General features: G+C 38.7%; 1 protein-coding gene across 2 annotated transcripts; it reads right to left on the bottom strand.

Annotated features, from left to right (window-relative positions):
• Positions 1-788: 788 nt before the first annotated feature.
• Positions 789-21,106, bottom strand: LOC121296820 (albumin 2-like). 2 transcript variants are annotated; one of them, XM_041222777.1, is made up of 16 exons: positions 20,836-21,106; positions 18,961-18,996; positions 16,880-16,937; positions 15,244-15,376; positions 14,812-15,020; positions 13,774-13,906; positions 13,017-13,114; positions 12,472-12,601; positions 11,982-12,202; positions 5,592-5,724; positions 5,061-5,158; positions 4,286-4,424; positions 3,746-3,969; positions 2,934-3,066; positions 2,770-2,825; positions 789-1,014 (listed from the first exon to the last, which is right to left on the bottom strand). In XM_041222777.1, coding segments are annotated over exons 3-15 (1,698 nt in total). In that variant the 5' UTR covers positions 16,882-16,937; positions 18,961-18,996; positions 20,836-21,106; the 3' UTR covers positions 789-1,014; positions 2,770-2,780. The 2 variants fall into 2 exon arrangements, with proteins under 2 accessions (XP_041078711.1, XP_041078625.1); XM_041222691.1 differs by lacking the exon at positions 20,836-21,106 and having other exon boundaries at positions 18,961-19,071.
• Between the last annotated feature and the right edge of the window lie 595 nt (positions 21,107-21,701).

Raw genomic sequence — 21,701 nt, 5'->3', positions numbered from 1 at the left:
TCTGTATTATTGTGGGGCGGATAAAAGATGCTTTATTATTATTTTGTTGTGCAGAACCAGTTATGTTTTCCCTCCGTGCTTTACACATAGGTATGTATTGCCGAAGGCTTGTTTCGTCACCAGACCGGGAATATAAATAAACCGTGTTTCCAACTGGATTATAAAATTACCTGCCTGTGATTATTCCTGCACTGCATCACCCATCCCTTGTTCACAACCAGCAGCCACTTTGTCACAATCACTTATCAACTCTTCACCAGACGTTTTCATGTAACTTCCCTGAATTAGAATCTGACTACAATCACTCTGGACAGCAAAGAAAAGGATGAGTTGATTGAACTGTCATGTGATAGTTCTCTGAAGCTGAGATTTCCTTCCCAGTCATTACAAACTTACTGGTTGGGGTAAACAGGAGTACCCTGTGCTGTCAGACAAAGACATAAATGTGCTTTTATCATTTTGCACACCTACCTGTGTGAGACCAGTTTTTCCACATTGACAGAAATTAAGACCAAACAACGTAACAAACTCCTTGTTGAAAATGATGTCAGACTTTGTCTCTCAAAATTGTGCCAAGACTTGAAAGATTGTGCAAATCAACTCAAGGACATTCTTCTCTTTGCTAGCAGCATGGAAACCAGGTAATGGGACATTTGTCTTCATATAAATTGATGTGATGCCTCTGTATTTTTATTGTGATGAGGTGCAAAATGAGACCTGTCATTGCTGTAGAGAGCATATGTAGAAACGTTTCATAGTTAGAGACACATAGAGAAAGTTGATGTTGATTTGCTTTTTATTATTGGTGTTGACCATCGTGATGGTAATTTAGCTGGTACAGTTATTTCAATAGCAGTAGAACATGAAAAGATCAAATCTTTGAGACAATACAGAAATGCAATGTGTATAAATTGTAATATTCCTTATAATTTTCATGAGTTTGAAGTCAGGTACATTCCTACATCAATGAAGATGCAGGACAGTTGGCTCCATTTTAGTCATCACCAGTGACACCTAACAAAGAAAATGTATTAACTAATAAAGAAGCAAAATTATATCAAGACTCATTATTTGGTTTGGAGAAAACAAGTATTGTACTGTAAAATCACTCATATTTTTTTATAGTTTTTGTCCTACAGTAGCCTGGGAGATAAAGATGTAAAGGACACATATATAAAGTTTTCAATTGCTGTGGATTTCAGTGGTGGAGTGAATGATAAGTCATGGGACCCAGAGCTCTCTGGTTTGAATCCTGGCTGTGAGAAATTGCCTATCTTGGTTGGAAACCCACAAGGATTACTTTATTGGGTTTGGGCATTACCTCTTCATACTCAGTGACTCCAATGGATCAGGCAGGGACTTTCCAGGCCGGGCTCTACGTTCGATAGCTTGATAACATCTGTTACTTAGGTTTGGTAGGTGAAAGGAGGTGAATGACAGTGAAAGAAAAGCTGTCTATTGATATTAAGTCCCCAGGACCATTAAGCGGGTTACAACAATGAGTTGACATTCGAGTTGGACATTTCAAATTTGGTAAAAAAACAGAGGTAAACATATGTTGCTTTTTTTTCTTTTTTCAACCCTTTGCAGTCTTATGTCGGACCAATGCTACATTACAATTTTCCCTTTCCAGTCTGATGTTGGACAGGGTCAAAAAGACATCAAGCACAGGTCTCTAGTTGTTTTTTCTCCGGAAAAAGCAGAGAAAACCTTTCAATGACCAAGTGATACCGATAGGAGCCGAGAGAAGCCGAAAAAAGGGGTGTATCTGAGCAAACACATAGCCTCTGCACCACAGAGATAACACAGACACAAACAAAGAAGATAACTGCTTCTCCATCAAGCGCTCAAAGAATATCATGGACACTTGCAGAGCTTTTTGAGATGTTATAGTAATAAAATAATGACTTGGATCGCAATATTGAGGAGTTTTGTGATAAAACGAGTGATCAAGAGAGGATTTATCAGTATGCACGTCTAAAAAAAGGTATGTGAAAAATACAGCAAACAAGGGGTGGGGCTTAGCTGGTACATGCAGTACTGAGTGTCCTTTTGCCATGCAGTGCCTTTTAAACCTGTTTTACTCAGAAAAAAATATTTTAAACAGCGCGTGTGAAAATAAATTAGACCTGACGTGCCTGACAAGCGCTGAATAAATGGACTGCTAAGGATTAAACAGTTTGAATAAATTAAGAGTTACACAGCAGTTTTCATTTTGTTATTCTGTCTTCCTGCTTTGTTTACATAAGCTGCATAATGTGTGCCTCAATCACAATGTTAAAAGGGGTAGAGGTATTACTGTAAAAACCTTTGTATAAGTCTATTTTCTAGGTATTTTTAGGGGGTCCTAAAAAGGGGGGAGTGACTTATACACTAGTGCGCCCTATACATTGTTTTTTACTGTAAGTAATAACTGCTTTCACAAATATATTGCTCTTGGTCGAACTCACTCTTAAATATACTTACTGTATTCTTTATTTTGCTCTTATTTGAATTTGATCTTATTTTCTTCTGATGTTACTGTACTTTATAACTGCTCTTATTTGTAATGTGATATTTTATAATGTGATATTTTGTAACAAACGTAAATCTCCCAGGATAAGGAAATAAGTAATACTACTACTAATAATAATAATACTAATACTAATACTAATAATAATAATAATAATAATAATAATAATAATAATAATAATAATAATAATAATAATAATGACCAACACTAAACAAATATACATTACAAAATCATGAAAAACAGTTTAGATTATTTACCTTAAATCCTGTTAGATGCCAAGCATTACTTTGCTTGTTTCAATCAATCTTGCTCCCTGAAAGTAAAGAATAAAATGTCTTCGATGATCAGAATTATACGATTGTGATGAGACTGGTCAGGAGGGGGTGGGGGGCTATCTTAATCACAGACATTTAATACACACCTCATCTTTGAAGCATAGTGCCTTATCAGCATCTGTACAGCATTTGGTTTTCAGGAGTTGGAAACCGGTACAGATTGTCAGGAATTGTTCCCCTGTAATTGTAGTTTTCAGTTTCACCAAATCATACAGCATCCTGAAATGCAAAATAAAACTTCAAAACAAAGCCTGTTCAAGATTAGGGATATAGATATACTAAAACATTTTGACTAGAGGTATTTCTCAATCTCTCCACTGAGTAAGTATAACCGTATAAATGTATGCAACACAATTTAGAACTCATGCTTTTTAAATTGTTATTAGGTATATATTGTAGCGATCTCAGTTCCCCGCAGACAGGCGCATTACACAGGGCGAGGCAATCCACACACAGACGGGCTTATGTCTTTGTATGTCATTACGTCACCTACCAGCCCTGCTGCTGCCTTCCCCCGTGCACTCTCCCCTTCCAGCCTCAAGTCCGCCCTGGACTTGCTCACCAGGCTACACTCTGACAAGTGCGTGGGTGAGGCAATTCACGCACAGGCGAGGGGCGGGTGCGAACCCGGGACCTCTCACACTGAAGTGTAGTGCCGATACCGCTGTACAAAAGAGCCGGCTCCTCTGCAAGGAGAGTATATCAGGCTTATGTCTTCGGATGTGATTATGTCACCTACCAGCCTTGCTGCTGCCTTCCCCTGTGCACACTACAGTACTTTAAGTGTTTGGATTTGGCAGCTGTTTATTAAATTAAATATACAAATGTTATAAAACTGGCAGAGAGGAAAAGCTACTGTATCAGCAAAAAGCATGACGATGGAGCATCATTTTCTCACCTGGTCTTGGCTGCAAATAATTCTTTAGGTTCCATGTCACACATATCAGGATCCAGATGGAACATATCAGGTGAGAATGGTTGAGGTACAAACATTGTGTCAGGCTGAATCTTAAGAATGCAGGTCCTCCGTTCCGAATATGATTCATTACAGCAGTGATCAATATGTTCATTTATACCTGCTGGGTTATTTTCTGAGCAGGTCTCATCAATGGCGTTGGTCAACTGTCATGAGAGATTGGATGTTACTATTTAATAGTAATGTGTAACTCCCTTTGCTACACTAGACCTTATTAGTTTTAAGACAGATAATATGTGAATCTACTGGGTTGTGGCAGGATACATGTAATTCACTCAATTCAAATAAAAAAAAAAAAATGCAATGCTAATTGTACATAATAAATGGATTAAAGCTGTTAGTAGCACTTTTTTTATTTCTTTATTTTGGTACTGCAGTATACTGTTGTTGACTGATAAATACCACGCATGAACCCAGCAATAGAAAGCTTTGAGTTTTAAATAAATACAAAATATATCTTACTCGTTCTTCAGCACATGACATCAAATGGCTTTCATCTTCACTACAGCAACTGTCGATAACTGTAGCAATCTTATGTGCTACTCTCATCAACTCATCATAAGGTGCCTGGGGCATTATCCTTGTATATTGGACAAGCATGCTGAAATAACACATTTGGATATGCTTTACTGATTACATTGGTTTTAACTTTACATTAGTATAAAGGTTAAACCATAACAAATGACTATAAAAATGCAAAATTACAATAATATTAAAACAAACATATGCACCACCCACCATTCAGCCTGCCTTCTTTCTTGATGTATATAAGTTGATCTATTCCCAGGTTTTCATACTCAACATATGTAAGATGGGTTTCTTAATCACTAGGAAATTCATCCATCCTATATAGGTCTCGCTTTCAAAGTGTTCCATGCTTGCTAGCACTGAACAAACTCAACCTGGCTAAGATGCCTCAGCTGGATTCCAATTATATGCAATGGTAATTCTAACAGCAAGAAATAGTTGATCAGATCATTGTTTTGTTTTGGGGTTTTTTTGCGTATGAAATTGTAGATTTAGCTGACAAAAAGCTGGGTCCGAATGTATTTATCAACCCAGAATAGCCCCGATGAGATTTTTTTTTTTTTTTTTCTGGTATAGTTAGAGAGCATGGAAAATGTCAATCTAAGCTGAAATAACAAGAGATAATTCTACAAAACACACATACTAGGTGACTAAACAGGTAAGAAATGAAATTTTAATTGCCGAAGATGCGAATAACTTTAACACTTACAATTCTTCAAAACCTTTTTTTCCAAATGTCTTCTCGGCTGCACACATTTGTTGAAAGTGAACAAAGTTTTCCTTAATAGCCAGTGCCACCTGCTCCTCCTAGTGGTCAAAACCAAGAAATAATTAATAATTTAGTTCAATAACAATACATATTTGCTATCAAATGGATGGCTCTTGAGCCAAAAATGGCAAATTGAAATCCAAAATATGGCTCTTCAGGTTTACAGTATCCCATTTAGGGCTGTTAAAGGGTTAAATAAAAACATAGAAAAGTAGTTGTCTTTGTGGAAAATACAGTCTAAATACACAAAACTAACAAGCTAAGAAAGAAGATACAGAAGCGGTCTCTTAGTTTTATCTAATATCATTGCTCATATTTAGTCAGCTTTTTAGTTTAAGACCCCCTTGGTTGTTGCAACAGTAGGTACAATGTTAATGCAATGTATAAATTAATGAATTGCAACAGTGCATTTGTAACTACAATCTAACTACTTTATAATAGCTGGACATATATTCTGTATATAAGACATACCGCGTCCCTGTAGCATTCTGGGGGATTCTCAGTTTTGCAGCACTTGTCCAGAGTGGCTTTATAACCTTTACCGACCCTTAAAATCATCTGAACAGATAACTCTGGATGCCTTCTTGAATACTCATAAAGAAAGCTAAAAACCAAACATATTCAAGTTATTACATTGTTTGACAGAAAGGAACCCATGGTTCTCAGCAAAAAAAAAAAAAAAATATATATATATATATATATATATATATATATATATATATATATATATATATATATATATATTGTTTATACCTGTCTTCTGTTAAGATTTAGCAATGTCTTAAAAGCACACTAGAATTTTAATTAGATCTAGATAGTATACTGTATGTTTGATCAGTAAAAGTTGTTAACTAAATATTGAATTATTGTCATTTGTATATACTAGGTAACACAAGAAAATACATGAAAATGTGATAGTTCCATAATCATAGTTGAATAAATATCTATTTTAACAATGGGAAACAAAAATACTGCATCTGTTTAAATCATTGAAATAGTTTGATCATGTTTTTTTTTTTTTTTTTTTTTTTTTTATTTCCTGTCTGTCATTCCTCTTTGATCAGTTCCTGACAGTTGTTGAAGCTGACACCCTGGGATCCTTCAAGAAGCTGCTTGATGAGATTCTGGGATCAATAAGCTACTAACAACCAAACGAGCAAGAATGGCCTCCTCTGGTTTGTAATCTTTCTTATGTTCTTATGTTCTAGAGATATACTTCAGCAGTAGAGAGTGTATTTATACATTCCCTTTCAATTCAAATGACAACCATTACGGAATGGGAAAAACTTCTCTGACTGTCAATCTCTGAGCAAATACACAAAAGCTGCCCTATCAGGGCCCTGCTGTGAGGGGGAAGTCCCGCCAACCTCCTTCTGAAGAGGGACATCCTCACAGTAGCACATCAGCATTTTCTCTCTCATCTCTCTGAGACAGGTTGTACATTGCTTTTGCTTTTACGTACCAAATTTGGCTAATTTGTTGGATTTATCCTCAAATTAAAGATTCATTCACAGTAAAATCGTGCTTCAAGCGTGTCTAAAAGAGAGCCTTTGCTTTTTCTTGAGTCAGTTTTCTGACTAGAGCTGGTTTCGACCCCTATGAAGAGATTAGCGAGCGGCCATTGCTCTTTTCACTACACAAGGCCTTGTGTAGTTGTTACACCGAGTGAGAGCTGTTGTGGTGCTGTGTAAGGAGACACCGCAGGCTTAAATCAGTCACAGCCCCTGCTACAATAACCAGTTAGCTCTCACACTGATCTGGGTCACCCTCCCCTACCCCACAACTGGTACAGAAGTGCAGATACCTCTCAAGGGAGACGTCACCGCCGAGATGGTACCACTCGAGCCATTGCTCTTTTCACTACACAAGGCCTCGTGTAGTGCATGTCAGTGCAGTCGACTGGGTCTTCCACCAGTGTGACAGGTGCTCAGCTAAGCTGCACAGGCAGCACAAAAACATCGATCCTGCGCCAGGTGCCTAGGGCCAGAACATGTGACCAAGGCACTGGCAGGTGAGCTGGACTGCTTTACATGTCGAAAGTTCTCAAGTAGAACTAAGCGACGGAGAGCAGCCCTATCCCCAGCAGAGTCTCTCTCCTCCAATCAGGGAAGAATGAGAGCAGTGGTCCAAGAGCCTCCGCAGAGGTCATCCAGGACACCCCCTGCTACAATAACCAGTTAGCTCTCACACTGATCTGGGTCACCCTCCCCTACCCCACAACTGGTACAGAAGTGCAGATACCTCTCAAGGGAGACGTCACCGCCGAGATGGTACCACTCGAGGGGCCGCTCATCAGGGGACAGGCAGTCGCCGCGCAGGCACCGCTCCCCTTCCCCAAGGGACAGATGGTCGCCGCTCAGGCACCAAACCCCTTTTCCACACAGGCACAGACGTTCACTGTCACAGTCGCCTCGAAGGCACCCAAGCTTGGCCAAGCGCCGCTTCGTGGAGCTGACAGAGACTGTAAGGGCTCATGCTGGAGACCCTATTGAAATCTCAGGGCAGACTGCCCCCTACCACTGTGCAGCTTCAGCCTCCACAGTCTTGTTCCCCATCCCCTCTGCCTAGACCCCCTATGTGTATTCCCCACTATTGGTTCCACCTTCACCAAGAGGGATAAGGACCCAACCTGTCCGGCCAAGCCTTGCAGAACAACAGATGCAATGCTCAAAAAAGCTTACACATCTGCAGCGCTGTTGGCCCAAGCAGCAAATGCCATGGCCCTACTGGTGCTCTACCAGAATCAGTTGGCAGAGAGGCTGCAGGTGAGGGCTACACAGACAGACACAGGGGAGCTCCAGGCGGTGGCTGAGGTGATGACCGACCTAATAAGGGAGTTAGGTCAGGCATCAGGGAGGTCGCTGACGGCCGCCCGCCGGCATTTGTGGCTGACACAAGCCAAGGTCGTGGAGACCGAGAAGGTGGCGCTACTGGACGCTCAAATTACACCAAGGCAGACTTTTAGGGCGACCATTGATCTGAGCCTTGAGAGGTCCCACAAGGCCACGGAGGTCACATCCAAGTTTTCGTGCCTTCTGGCTTAATGTCAGCGCCCAAGGTGGCATGGGCGGCCTGCCGGGGTGAAAGGGTCTGAACATTGCCTTCCACCCCAAAATATACAAGTAGGCAGAGGCAGAGGCAGGTCAGGTGGCAGGGGACCACCGTAGGCCAGGGGTAACCGGTTCTCTGGCTAGAGACCGAGGCCAGGGCTTAAAAAAGACATGCTCCCTCCCAAGCCCAAGGGAGACCGCCCCTGAGGGGCCCCAGCTGCCACCAAACCCTCCCCACAACCGGACTGACCAACGGCAATGTCCCATGGCAAGGCTGCACCCAGGACTCCTGGGTGCTATCGACAATGAGACATGGATACGCTTTACAATTCTGCATAGGTCCACCACCCTTCAAGGGTGTGCTCCCCACCACACAAAGGGACGACGGTTTCAGACCAATTATGGACCTCAGGGTCCTCAACTTGTTCCTCAAACAGAGGAAGTTCAACATGGTGACAGCACAGTGTATCCTCCAATCTGTCTAACCAGGCGACTGGTTCACATCGATCGACCTGCAAGACGTCTACTTTCACGTCCCGATCTGTCCCGCGCACAGAAAATATCTGCACTTCGCCTTTCAAGGCAATGCATACGAATTCTGCGTGCTGCCTTTTGACCTCTCGCTGGCGCCCTGCACACGCGTTTTCAAAGTACATGGATGCAGCACTGGCTCCACTCAGGCTGCGGGGAATTTGGATCCTGAACTATCTGGACGACTGGCTAGTTTGCGCGCATTCAAAAGCTCGCGCAGAGGCACACACAAAACAGGTCATAGATCATGTGACGAAGTTAAGGCTCTCAATACATCAAAAGAAGAGCAACTTCATACCGTCTCAGTCCACAGTGTTCCTGGGGATCAAACTGAACTCTGTGAGAATGTTTGCCTCACTGTCGGAAGACAGGATTCGGTCGTTGGAGGCCACACACTCCCTATTCAGAGAGGATGCTCTCCTACAGGTCAGAATATATCAAAGGTTGTTGGGGCTGATGGCAGCCACCTAGAGAATCCTTCCACTAGGGCTGCTGAGAATGCGCCCATTTCAAGCCTGGGAAATACGCTCATGGTGCACCCAGTCTGAGATCGGTACCGGCTGGTGCGAGTGTTCAGACAATGCCGGAAGACACTGGAGTGGTGGCTCCATCCTGGCAATCTATGCCTCGGGTCTCCCCTCAGATCCCCTCACAGAAGGGAAGTGATCACTACGGATGCCTCCAGTCTGGGCTTGGGAGCGGTCCGGAACGGAAGAGGAATAAGAGGTCAACTGAAAGGACATTGGCAGCAAGCTCACATAAATGCCCAAGAGCTGCAAGCAGTGAACCTGGCGTTATCTCATTTTCACCAGCAGTTACTACACAAATATGTGCTGATGAGGATACCACAGTGGGAGCCTACATAAACCATCAAGGCGGCCTGCGCTCACCGGGCCTTCACCACGCAGCACAGAGACCCCTGTCCTGGATGCACAGAAACTTGTGTTCCATCAGGGCAGTTCAAACCTCCCCGGTGTGGACAACAAGGCAGCAGACCTCCTGTCCAGAAGAGCTCCAGACAGCTCAGAGTGGAGGCTGCATCTTCAAGTGGAGAAGCATATTTGGGAGGGGTTTCGACCTGCATGAGTCAACCTCTTTGCCACAGTCGAGTCCACTTATTCCCCCATATGGTTCTCTATGGAGAGAGACGGGGGCCCCCTGGGAGTAGACGCACTAGCTCACACCTGGCCGCAGGGGCTATTGTTTGCATTTCCTCCGCTACCATTATTACCCCTGACACTAGAGAGGATCAGGGTAGAGAGATCATAGGTTTTGCTGGTTGCATCCAGATGGCCAAGACGCCCCTGGTTTGCTCTCCTCTTCAACATGTTATCGGATCAGCCATGGCAGCTCCTGCTGCGCAGGGACCTCCTGAGCCAAGCGGAGGGGCTATTATGGCACCTGAACCCAGGACTGCTCCAACTCTGGGTCTGGCCGTTGAACGGAGCCGTCTATTCAGACGAGGTTTGCCAGATGCAGTGGTAGAAACACTACAGTCTGCTAGGGCACCGAACACTAGAGCCCAGTACTCATATAAATGGAAAGTTTTCCAAGACTGGTGCCTTGCCAAAGGTCACGATCCGATGACTTGCCCGATTGAGAAGATATTAACCTTCTTACAACACCTGTTTGACGCAGGAAAATCAGCGTCCACTTTTAAGTATACCTGGCAGCAATATCAGTGTGCCATGACAAAATTGACTCGGTGTCCCCTAGGGCACATTTCCTGGCAGTGCAATTTCTTAAAGGGGCTTGGAGGCTTCATCTTCCCATGAAAAGTATGGTCCCCAAGTGGGATCTAGAACTGGTAATGCGTCCCCCATTTGAGTCCATGGCGTCAGCAGAACTGCGCCCTGTTTCATTAAAAGTGGTATTTTTAATAGCCATTACGTCTGCCAGATGACTAAGTGAGCTTCATGCGCTGTCCATCGATGAAACATGTATGGCTTTCACTGGAAGTGACTCGCGGGTAACATTAAGAACAAATCCATCCTTTTTGCCAAAGGTGGTATCCTCATTCCATATTAACCAATCGGTGGTTTTGGAAACTTTCAGACCTCCTCCACACGAGTCAAAGGAGGACCATAGACAACACACGCTAGGCCAAGTTCAGGCTCTGCGCTGTTATTTGGATAGTCCAACCAGCTGTTTGTCTGCTACAGGTCCCGCTCTAGAGGTCAGGCCCTATCGAAGCAACGTCTAGCGCACTGGGTGACAGATGCAATATGCTTGGTGTATGAACAGACGGACTCCTCGTCACCGGGGGACATTATGGCCCATTCTACCAGGGGCCAGGCAACTTTGTGGGCTTTCCTTCATGGCGCCTCCTTGGCTGAGTTATGCAATGCTGCTACATGGACAGGTAGATAGATATTTGTGCGTTTTTACAGCCTTGATGAGACAAACTGAACATGACCCTCTCTGGGCTCTAGAGTTTTGCAGGTGGCATGCCCTTATGCGTCATGTGGACTCTGTTGCTATCGCAGTGGGGCTGTACTGTCGGTAATCTGGAGCCACGACAGCTTTGGTACAGCTTTCCCATTCGGTAATGGTTGTCATTTGAATTGAAAGGGAAGGTTAGGCTTTTACCATAACCCTGGTTCCCTGAATAAGCAAATGACAACCATTATCTTTTGAGGTTGTGTCCCCAGCTGACCTCTGTTTTTGAAAGAAAATGGCGATGTGCTATTATAAAAATGTCCCTCTTCAGCAGGAGGTGGGCAGGACTTCCCCTTCACAGCAGGGCCCTGATAGGACAGCTTCTGTATATTTGCTCAGAGATTGACGGTCAGAGAGGCTCTTCCCATTCGGTAATGGTTGTCATTCTCTTTTCAGGGAACCAGGGTTATGATAATAACGTTTCATATAGTGGTACATTTAAAAAATTATAGTGTCATCTGAAATTCTTTTTGGGTAATTCAGAAAGCTTTACATTTACACTAAACAGTGATGAACATGACTTATACATTTGTTATACATGTTATACATATGTATGTCGTATTTCTGGCAGAAAGTGAGCTAATTAAATGTCATAAATTTCTATATCTATTGCTATAAATGTTTCTTGATGGTATGGTGTTGTCATGCAAGATGTAGCATAATATTTATTGTGAGTTTCTAAATATTTCATCAAAGAGAAGTAGAAAACAAGTTGTAGTTACTGAATCACAAAATCAGTTAAATAGAATTAATATTTAAAACATTGTTATTATTTTGAATTGTTTAATAACAGCATCACATTTATAAGGTGCCCATTTTACTTCGCAGTGCACAGTCTTACCTTCCGAGGAACTGATCACCATGTTGGGCATATCTTTCACAAATGTCTTTGTCTTTAATGAAACTGTCAGCTTTTGCTGAGAGATCCTGGGGTTTGTCATCAGCCTCTATCTTTTCAATGCATTCCCCTCGATCGATTATCGAAAGCTTGCAGCACTCTGCCAGGTGTTTGGTTCTAGACAAGATTTCGTCTTTTGAGCAGACATCATCTACTAATTGTTTCTGTAAAAAATGTTAATGAAAGCTTGTGTAATGTCTGTGTTACATGTTGTGTAGTCTTTTAGACTGCTGCATACATTCTGTTATTGCCATTAAGCTGTCTGAACAGGTTTCAATGAACAGTTTGTATTTCAGAGACAAAAACATCTTTGACATATTCGAAGAAAAACATATATAGTACTTAGTCGTGTGTGCAGAGGAGCCATTTCTCCTACTCATAGATAGCATCATACTCTAAGGGTACTCATACTTGTGAACAAAGAACTACCTACCCTTTCTTTCATGCATTTGATCATTTCACCCTTACAGCATGTGGTTACCATATGTGCAATTTGATCAGTCATTTTTGCAAGTTCTTCAAATGTGGCTTGTGGTAACTTCTGACTATACTGGACAAGTTTTCTGAAAAACAAAACCCAAAACATCATGCATTGTTAGTAGTGTAAAAATGTGAATAATAGGTTAGTTCTCATTTTTGTAATATGATTTGAACTGAAGTAGTAGAACAGCTACACTTCAGTTCAAAGTTTAAAATAAACACATATTAATACATTTAAAACAAGATGAATTAATATATTGAATATGAATTTGACTACTATATGCAAAAAAAAACTTTGAACTTTGAACTTTTACATTTCATATTAATGTAAATAATTATAGTGTGACATTATACCATGGATGCATTCAATGACTGATTAAAGGGCTACAGAATGCCCTGCAATGTTTACACAAAACACATCGCTTTATTGATGTATTTATATGGGTATGACAATCCAGATAAGGGTTATAACAAAAAAAATATGTAATATATTCTTACTTGGCCTTTATAACCCTAAGTCCATATTTCTCATGAACCAAGCAGATAGATTTCAACTTGGCAATACGATTTACAACAGTTTGTTTCATAGCAGTACCCTGTGGGGAAAGATAATAAGATAATAATTTTCAGAATTCACCAATGTTATGATTTTTTTTAACTGGAACATCTAGATTAATAAAATAACATTTAGAGTGAAAATTCAAATAAATGGACAAACCATATTACTAATACTCTTACAGTTTAATATCATTGCAAAAGATAATACATAGCAGATCACTAACACACATTTAATGTAGTTGTCAGAATTCTGGGTTTATGGGTTGATTAGATCAATCTATACCCTATTGGGACAAACCCTTCTTCACCCTGGATTGCATTGGTTATCCCTACAAATAATTGGCTAATGCGCAGGAGGATTCCCTGATGTTTGAAGAATATCCATCCAGGGATTATCATGGAGCTACAACAACTTTTGTATTGTCTTTGCCAGCATATAATAACTGTTCAAGCAGGATCTTGTGCTGTAGGATGCAGATTTGTTTTTCAAGTCTAATCACGCTAATTCACTAACATGAACATTATCAAAAACTGGTCCATTTATTGACACAGACTAGCTTGCATTCTTAGTGTTGCATTACTTCTTATGTGGCCAACTATAAAAAAGCCCATTGGCACTGTATCTTTAACCCTTTTAAGGACCAATAAATAAAATCACATTTTTATACTGTTTTGAATAGTTAATTGCTGAGCATACCTTTTCAAGAAAGCATGTGTCTTTATGAGCATCATGGCAGCAGCTTTGAAGTATGCCCTCAAAGCCCTTAGCTATCCTCAATATCACCTGAGGCTGCATCAAAACATGTCTTTTGGAAAACTGGTATATAAAACTAGAGAAAAGAAAAAACAAGATTTTCAATTAATTATACAACACAACAAACTATCTATGTGGTGCTAGCTTACTTTTTCTATGTCATAATGAAAGTAAATGTTATGTTCAACATTGTTTACAAGAAACACATTAATTTGCCATTTATATTTTTTCATGCTAAAATTAAAGTGAAAATAAACTAGATCTTTTTTTTTAAAACTTTTACTCAGGGATGTTTGCCACGAGAAGGAGAAGTTTTTCTTCTGAACAGTGGTGTAATCAGTTCATGCTGGTGCTGGGGCGCTTACATTTGTAGGAACAGAAAACCAGCACAAGGGGCGAGGGGCAGGGGTCTTCCAGATACACAATGATCCTTAGAAGACTTTTTTTTTTTATTTCTCCTGGTGAATGCTCTCGAGTAAATGTTGAAAAATATATGGTCTAGTTGACTTATGATCCATGATGCATGATTAAACATTTCAAAAGAATCAGCAATATGTTGAAAAATATAAAACTGTAATGTTTTTCTTGTAAATTGTTCAAGATGTTGTGTAACACTAACAGTGTATCAGTGTATGTCAGTGATATCTGAGATTTGTGTATATTACAGACATTTTATTATGTAGTCCTTATGCATGTTTTCATTATTCGGTACTATTTCTATAGTTCTGTGCAATGTTCTTAGTGAGCTTGTCTTAAATGTGGGGAGTTCACTGTTATAAATGATTTTGTAAACTGTTACTAAAGGCAAAACAGTTTTATACCAATGTTCAGTTACTGTAGCATTCTGATACCATTGTTATGTTAAAAAAAAAATGTGCCAAACAAAATTGGTATCACAGTGACTCTTTAATAGTGTTTACTAATACAGTGGTTAACACACAATTTTAACAAAAAAGGAACAAGATAAGACTTCATTCTTACTGTCCCATTGCTGCAACTCGGTCCTTTTCATACGCCTCACATTTTTCTTTTCTTGGAACATCGTGAAAAGTACTGTCCCGTGGAATGCGTTTTTTGTGTTGAAGGAAACAATGATGTCTGTCAGCCCCAGTCTTGGCACAGCAATCCCCAAGATGGTTTTTCTCGGTCACGTCTTCAGATGCACAGATTGCGCCCTGGAAAAGGTCTAACTGCAGTATTTGTAAAAAAAAAAAAAAAAAAAAAAAAAAAAAGTGGTTAATATCACTTTCCCTTTTAAATGCTATTTAAATCCAATTTGTATTTATCTGCCATAAATGCCAGCTGAAAAGGGCTCTAATGCGGGAAATACAGTTGGTTAATCAGTACTGTTGTATTATTTTTCATTCATAAAGCTCAGAACTACAATTTTTCTTATTGGCATTTTAAATGTACCTCGTTTTTTGAACAATCAGCACTTGCTCCTTCATCACAACAAGCACTTGCAGCAGTTGCTATCTGTCGAACCAATGGAATAAGTTCTTCATAAGTACTGTGATGTAGGTTTTGAGAAAGTCCGACCAAAACCCTAGAGTAGAAACAAAAATGCATTTTTAGTGTATAAGCAGAAATTCAAAAGAATTGGGGGATAAACCATTTAATATTATGAGATACATCCCCCCACAGGAAAATGTAGAAACGTAATGTGAATACTGTAATACAACTGTTAGGGTGTGTCAAATTATGCAGAAAATAATTTCATCAAATTAACATCTTTATAAAAAGTAAACACACTGTCACACACTGTCATACATCTCAATGAAAAAATACATACATCTGTAGGTCTAACGCTAACATGTTCTCTTTTAAGACTGTTTAACTATGTCCCTTTTGAGGTCATAGTGAAGAAATTCCACAGTTCTTATATAATATTAAAAAAATGATTGAGTGCGAACAGCCAATCAGCTTCCAGATCTAGCGGGCTTCTATTTTGCATAGATTCCCGCTGGAACGTTGAATTGCTTAACTGTGAAATATATTGTAAAATCAATCCATGCACAAATTTCGTTTTTTTTTTTTTTTTCCCTTAACTAATCTACAATCTAATAACATAAAAAACAAATTAAACATACTTTCTGACTCTGGTTTAGAGACAAGGGAAATCATGTCTGTGACAGGACACAGTAATGAAGGCTCAATTCAGAGCTACTGGACAGCAAATCAACAGGGAAGACACAATTGGTCCACAATTCTGTCATCGATTGGATCCAAACAACAGCTTCCCTCAACAAAAGCCAATCAAACTCCCAACCCTGTTTCTGTTCTTTCAGCACCAGCCAATTCCATCCCTGCCTGCTTGAAAGACTCCCCGCCTCCAACAGCAAGTTTCGAGTCAGACTCAATACTACACGGACTATTCAACAATTGTACAGGTCCAAATAAATCATAATAAGAAAGAGTAAGACCCCAATAAATAAATACAATAAATAAATATGTTAGCAATAATAATAATAATAATAATAATAATAATAATAATAATAATAATAATAATAATGTTTTCTCTGCATGTATGTTTTTTTTTCTATTCTAATTATGTTAGGGACTATTTTCCTAAGCGGAATGTTACCTGGCAAAATATCAGAAGTTCAAGGTAAATATAGGTTTTAAAGTTTTTTTAAAGAGAAAATAAAGCAATAAATTGTTTTCCTCTCGATGCGGGCTCTATAGTGTGGTAGATGACCTTGACTTTTATTAGCGCCCTCCCCTTCTGTTCAGGACACACAACTCCAGTTGCGGTCATCTACCACATGGTAGAGCCACCATCGTCAGGCTCTATCGCTTAAATATTTCACTTGAAAGATCCTTTGTACAAATCAAACTTAAAACCATATAATACTGTAAGTAATCCATAGTACAGGGCCGATGTGTAGTGAAAATCTTGAGCTGTACATTGAGCCCTTTCCATTCTCCTTTCCGTTCCTTAACCATGAGGTAATTTCTTAGCTAATGCATCTAAACCAAAGTCCACCAGCCTTTGATATAATCAATCTGACAGCATCTTACTAAAAATGCTTTATTGCAGTGTACTTACATGGCTTTAAATCCTTCAGGCGTCACAGCAGTCACTTGGTCGCATATGGGGTTATGTACTAAAAAGAAAACAACAATACAGTTTAATATCTCACTGAATATATGTACAGATGAATAGTAGCTATCATTCTCATATACATAATTGAAATTATATTTTGAAACAGACTGGAGGAGGCATACATCGATATTTAAACAGTTGAACTATTTTGCGTTGTATTAATATAATCTGAAACAAAAACACATTGGAAATGTGAAAAAACATCAAGTTGTCAAAAGTGCCCAGTAATTTAAAGTGGAGAATTAAAAAACACAAGCCAAGTTAATATAAACAATTGGATCAACCGTGGCCCCCATTGGTTTTACAATTGTGCCTACTTGCTTTGTGCTGGGAAATGGTTTCTTGAAACTTGGCTTGTGTTTTTGGTATCTCCACTTTAAATGGCTGAGCACTTTTGATAACCTACAGTTTTTTCATATTTCCAATGTGTTTTTTTTTTCAGAGATCACTTCTTTTTTCACTTATAACACACACACACACACACACACGCACACATTACGGGAATAGCAATATTGTTCAACCTATATTGAGGCAATTTATTGCCGTTTGGATAGGGTAAATGTAAATAGTAGCCCAGTCTGTTGAAAGGGTTAAGATGTGAATTTGTGTAGTGTAGCAGTTATGTAGTTGAAATGAAAGTATGACTAGTTATGTTCAAATCCTGCCTTGCATATATATGTGCGCAAAAGTATGTATGTTCAATGAAATTGTCATTCATATCAACTACATTTTTTCACATAAAAAATGTGTTTGTTACACATAAATAAAGCTTCACTAATATACAATTGAACAAGAACTGTTAAGTATTTATTTGCATTATTAAATGCTACCGTTTATGATAGTGAAAAATAAATAAATATTGAGATAAAGAAAGAAATGTCTATGTATTGATTTATGTATTCATTTATTTCAATATTTATTAATATTTTACTTTTACCAAATATATAGGGTATCCTTCACCATAGCTAATTCTCAGAAAAATGTACGTTCCTTTTTGTCTGGTGGGGACCACAAATTGCGTTACTCTTATCAACCAGTATCCAGAGATACTGTATGCCTTGTGCCAGTAGAGACCACAATGAGTGTTACACTGACAGGAAACCAACATTTTTTCAGAGCTCAGGAATCTCAGAATGGTAGTGATGATGAAGATGACTGGAAAAATCTCCAAAATATCCCAAGATATTATCCCAAGAATACTGGCTTTCAAAATACTGCTTGTCTTGACTATCACTGATGACAGTGTATAATAACACAACATGCTTGTAAACTGAAGGTTATAGTTTCAAATCCCTCAATCATCATCAAATACAACACATTCCAGACTTCATATATATATATATATATATATATATATATATATATATATATATATATATATATATATATGCAGGCAGGCAAATGTTCGATTTTAAAATAAATAATTTTATATAAATTACAGATGTCAAAATAAATGCCTTCGCTAGTATATTTCCATGTTGATAAAACAAGTTAGTTGTCATTAAACTCAGATGTCATGTAATATGTACATGCGTGGATAAAAGTGCCTGTGGCCTGCAAAAAAATACATTGGGATAAAAAGGAGAAATAAACGTTTACCTTACTTCGGCAACTTATTTCTCTTACTGTATGGCAGGTATTTTACATTTCACCTAAGAGTTTTGGGAACTGCAAATTAAAAATGAAATGGTGCTTTTGGCTGACTTGTTTTTGCTGCGCCAATACCCTGAAAACATATAAACTATCCTTGCTGTATAGAGTCTGGCAGTTGTTGCTCTTCGCTGATAACTTAGTGCAAGAAATACCGCTCCTCTCAATTCATGCTATACAGTAGGTAAACGTCTTCATAGAGGTTCTCTACTGTCACAATTGCACTGTTTTCTGAATAAATGTTTTTTTTTTAGTTGAGGTACACATGTTAAAATCATTAAGTCTTATAACCACATCTCAGAATTTTTGTTGTGCTGTACTATGCAGCCAGTAATTCTTTCCTGTTTAAAAATTATATTTGGAACTTTTCTTACCTGCATCTCTTTTTTGGCGCCAAACATCCCGGCAATCTGCAAAGGATGCGAGAATTACAAGTGCAATTAAAGCTGCACACTTCATTATTGAAATAATGGATGGTCCCAATATGCAACTGACGAGTGCATTGCCAAGAAAAGGAGAGCTATTTATATAGTGAACCCCCAGAAATAAATAATTAATCTGTATTTTATTTTTGTATTTTTTTTGTAATCTTGTTGGAGATAAATGCCTAACAATAATTAATTATGTTATGTAAGACTTGTTTGAGTTTTAAGAGAGTGAGCCTACTGACCTTTGATTTTAAACTGACTGTTGGCTAGCTTGTAAATAGTTTTATCAGACAGCAAACATTAAAAACAAACTGTCACAAGATGCAATTATCAGAGAAGGAATATTTAGGAATATTTTTTTATTATTTTCATAAATATGCTATTACATGATTTATGATGATATTATCTTGTAAAAGTTTCCAATAGTAAAGTCATAGCAAAGTGTAAGAAAGCAGAACAAAAACATTGCAAAGCATAGGCAAGCAATGTAAAGCATACAGAGATATGGTAACACATATTAAAAAAATAAAAAAAACACATATGGCAAACCATGGTAAACTATGGTGAATGTATAGTATAACAATGGGAAAACCATGGAGAGAATGCAAAATTACCATGCAATTATACCATGGTAAACTTTTACAAGAGTATTATCAATTTCAAATTAAATGTATCTGTAAACTTCAAATTTAGAGAGCAATTTCTGTCAAACTTTAAATACAAGTATCATGTTATTGATTACACTATGTAACACAATTTTTGTTCCTGGGCAGTAAGTGTTATTTCCTAATTGCTTATGCCTCAAAAGTATAGAAAATGGCTGTTATTCCCCACAAACTTTGCTTTTGTGACCAGGACAGTGATATTTCAAAATATCACTATTTTCAATGGGAAAACGGGCAAATGTGTGTCTTTTTGTTCACATAAAGTCAGAAAAAAACAACATATGAATCCAAATTAACATGACTAGATTTACGATTATACTGTAAATACACTATAATCGTAAATCTCGAAAAACTACTCACTTCTATATCTTTTGTTGTCATTTTTGCATTACTTTAGTATAAATACATGTTAATTTGGATTCATATGTTTTTTTTTTCTGACTTTATGTGAACAAAAAGACACACATTTGCCTGTTTTTCCATTGGAAATAGTGATATTTTGAAATATCACTGTCCTGGTCACAAAAGCAAAGTTTGTGGGGAATAATAGCCATTTTCTATACTTTTGAGGCATAAGCAATTAGGAAATAACACTTACTACCCAGGAACAAAAAAAAAAAAAATTGTTACACAGTGTTATTATTATTTATTAGTATTTATTATGTATTTCTTAGCAGATGCCCTTGTCCATGACAACTGACAGTTATTATAAAATATTACAATACAAAGTATCACCTTAGAAAATATTACAGTACAGAAAATCACATTAAAGTTAATAGCAGTTATAAAGTACAATAAAATCAGTAGAAAATAATCAAATTCAAATGCGAGCAAAGTAAAGAATACAGCAATCTGCCAGTGTCAGAAAAGTGGAGGGGGTTCTATTTCTGATTTTAAAAAATAAAATAATTTAGAGTAGTCTGTCTACATCTGTAACATATATATTTAAGCCGCTGTGTTATCTATCTGTGCTTCAGGTGTGAAATAGTAAATGAGCAACTACATTTTTTTAACTAAAATATAGTTTGCAAAAGTAAAAGTTTGCCACACAAATGGCAAGCGCTAGTCCCATTAAAAGGAATGTCCCGATTCCAGGAACCTACTATTCTATGCTGCCCCTTTGGGACTGTTTGGGATGAACCTCCCCTAAACTAACCTATTCATGGGCTCCCGGAGTCCTGGCCTTCTCACGGTAACTCTTGCCTCTTCATACAGCCTTGGCTGGGCATTTAATTATTGAGCACTGACAGTTGAGGGGTTCCGTAGTAGTTAATCCTGAGGAGTGGACGCTCTCCTGGGTTGTGGTTGAGTACAGGGGTAGATGCTCCGGGGGTTAGTGCTTTCTCCATAGCTTCAGCTCCCAGGTTGATACATCTGCAACACAACGTGAAACAAAACACAGCAATCTTTCACTCAGCGCCCGTCTATATGGCTTTGGCCATGCAGTAGCCTCGAGATTAGCGCAGTGGCTTTTTAAATTCTGTGCAGCCTTCTCGGGCACGCCCCTCAGACAAATCAGCTCAGTGCCAGGTGAGCCTACTGGTTCAATTGTTTCATTAGTAACATGTCTCATGTTACTCATCCAAGCTGCTTCCATAAAGGCTGACATGCAGCCAAGAGCCAGTGACATCATCATCATTGAGATAATTGCTTAGCCACTACACCAAAGTGGTCTTTGTGCTTTGTCTGGGTTTCAATCCATACTGGAACTATTTTATACAAACTAATGTTACTATGGGGGTGCCTCTGTATTGACTACAATTATAAATACTTTTTTTTTATTATTATAGGTTAAACAATATGTTTGTATGCTTTGGTGGGGATACTAGTGATAGGACATTGGCATATGGTCAAGGCATATATATCATAGGTTGGCTTGTGTGGTGATGTCAGGTCAGAAAGAAACACACAGAGTGGTGGATGAATTGTGAATGTGCTGCTTGTACTCTATAATAAATGAACAAATAAACAGGTTGAACAAAACAATACACTTATACAAAACAAAACAGCACAGTACAGTGG

The sequence above is a fragment of the Polyodon spathula genome, chromosome 1 (assembly GCF_017654505.1).
Source record: "Polyodon spathula isolate WHYD16114869_AA chromosome 1, ASM1765450v1, whole genome shotgun sequence".
In the NCBI taxonomy this organism is placed as follows: Eukaryota; Metazoa; Chordata; class Actinopteri; order Acipenseriformes; family Polyodontidae; genus Polyodon; species Polyodon spathula.
Note: the sequence above shows the minus strand (reverse complement) of the source record. Positions and strands in the feature narration are given on the sequence as shown.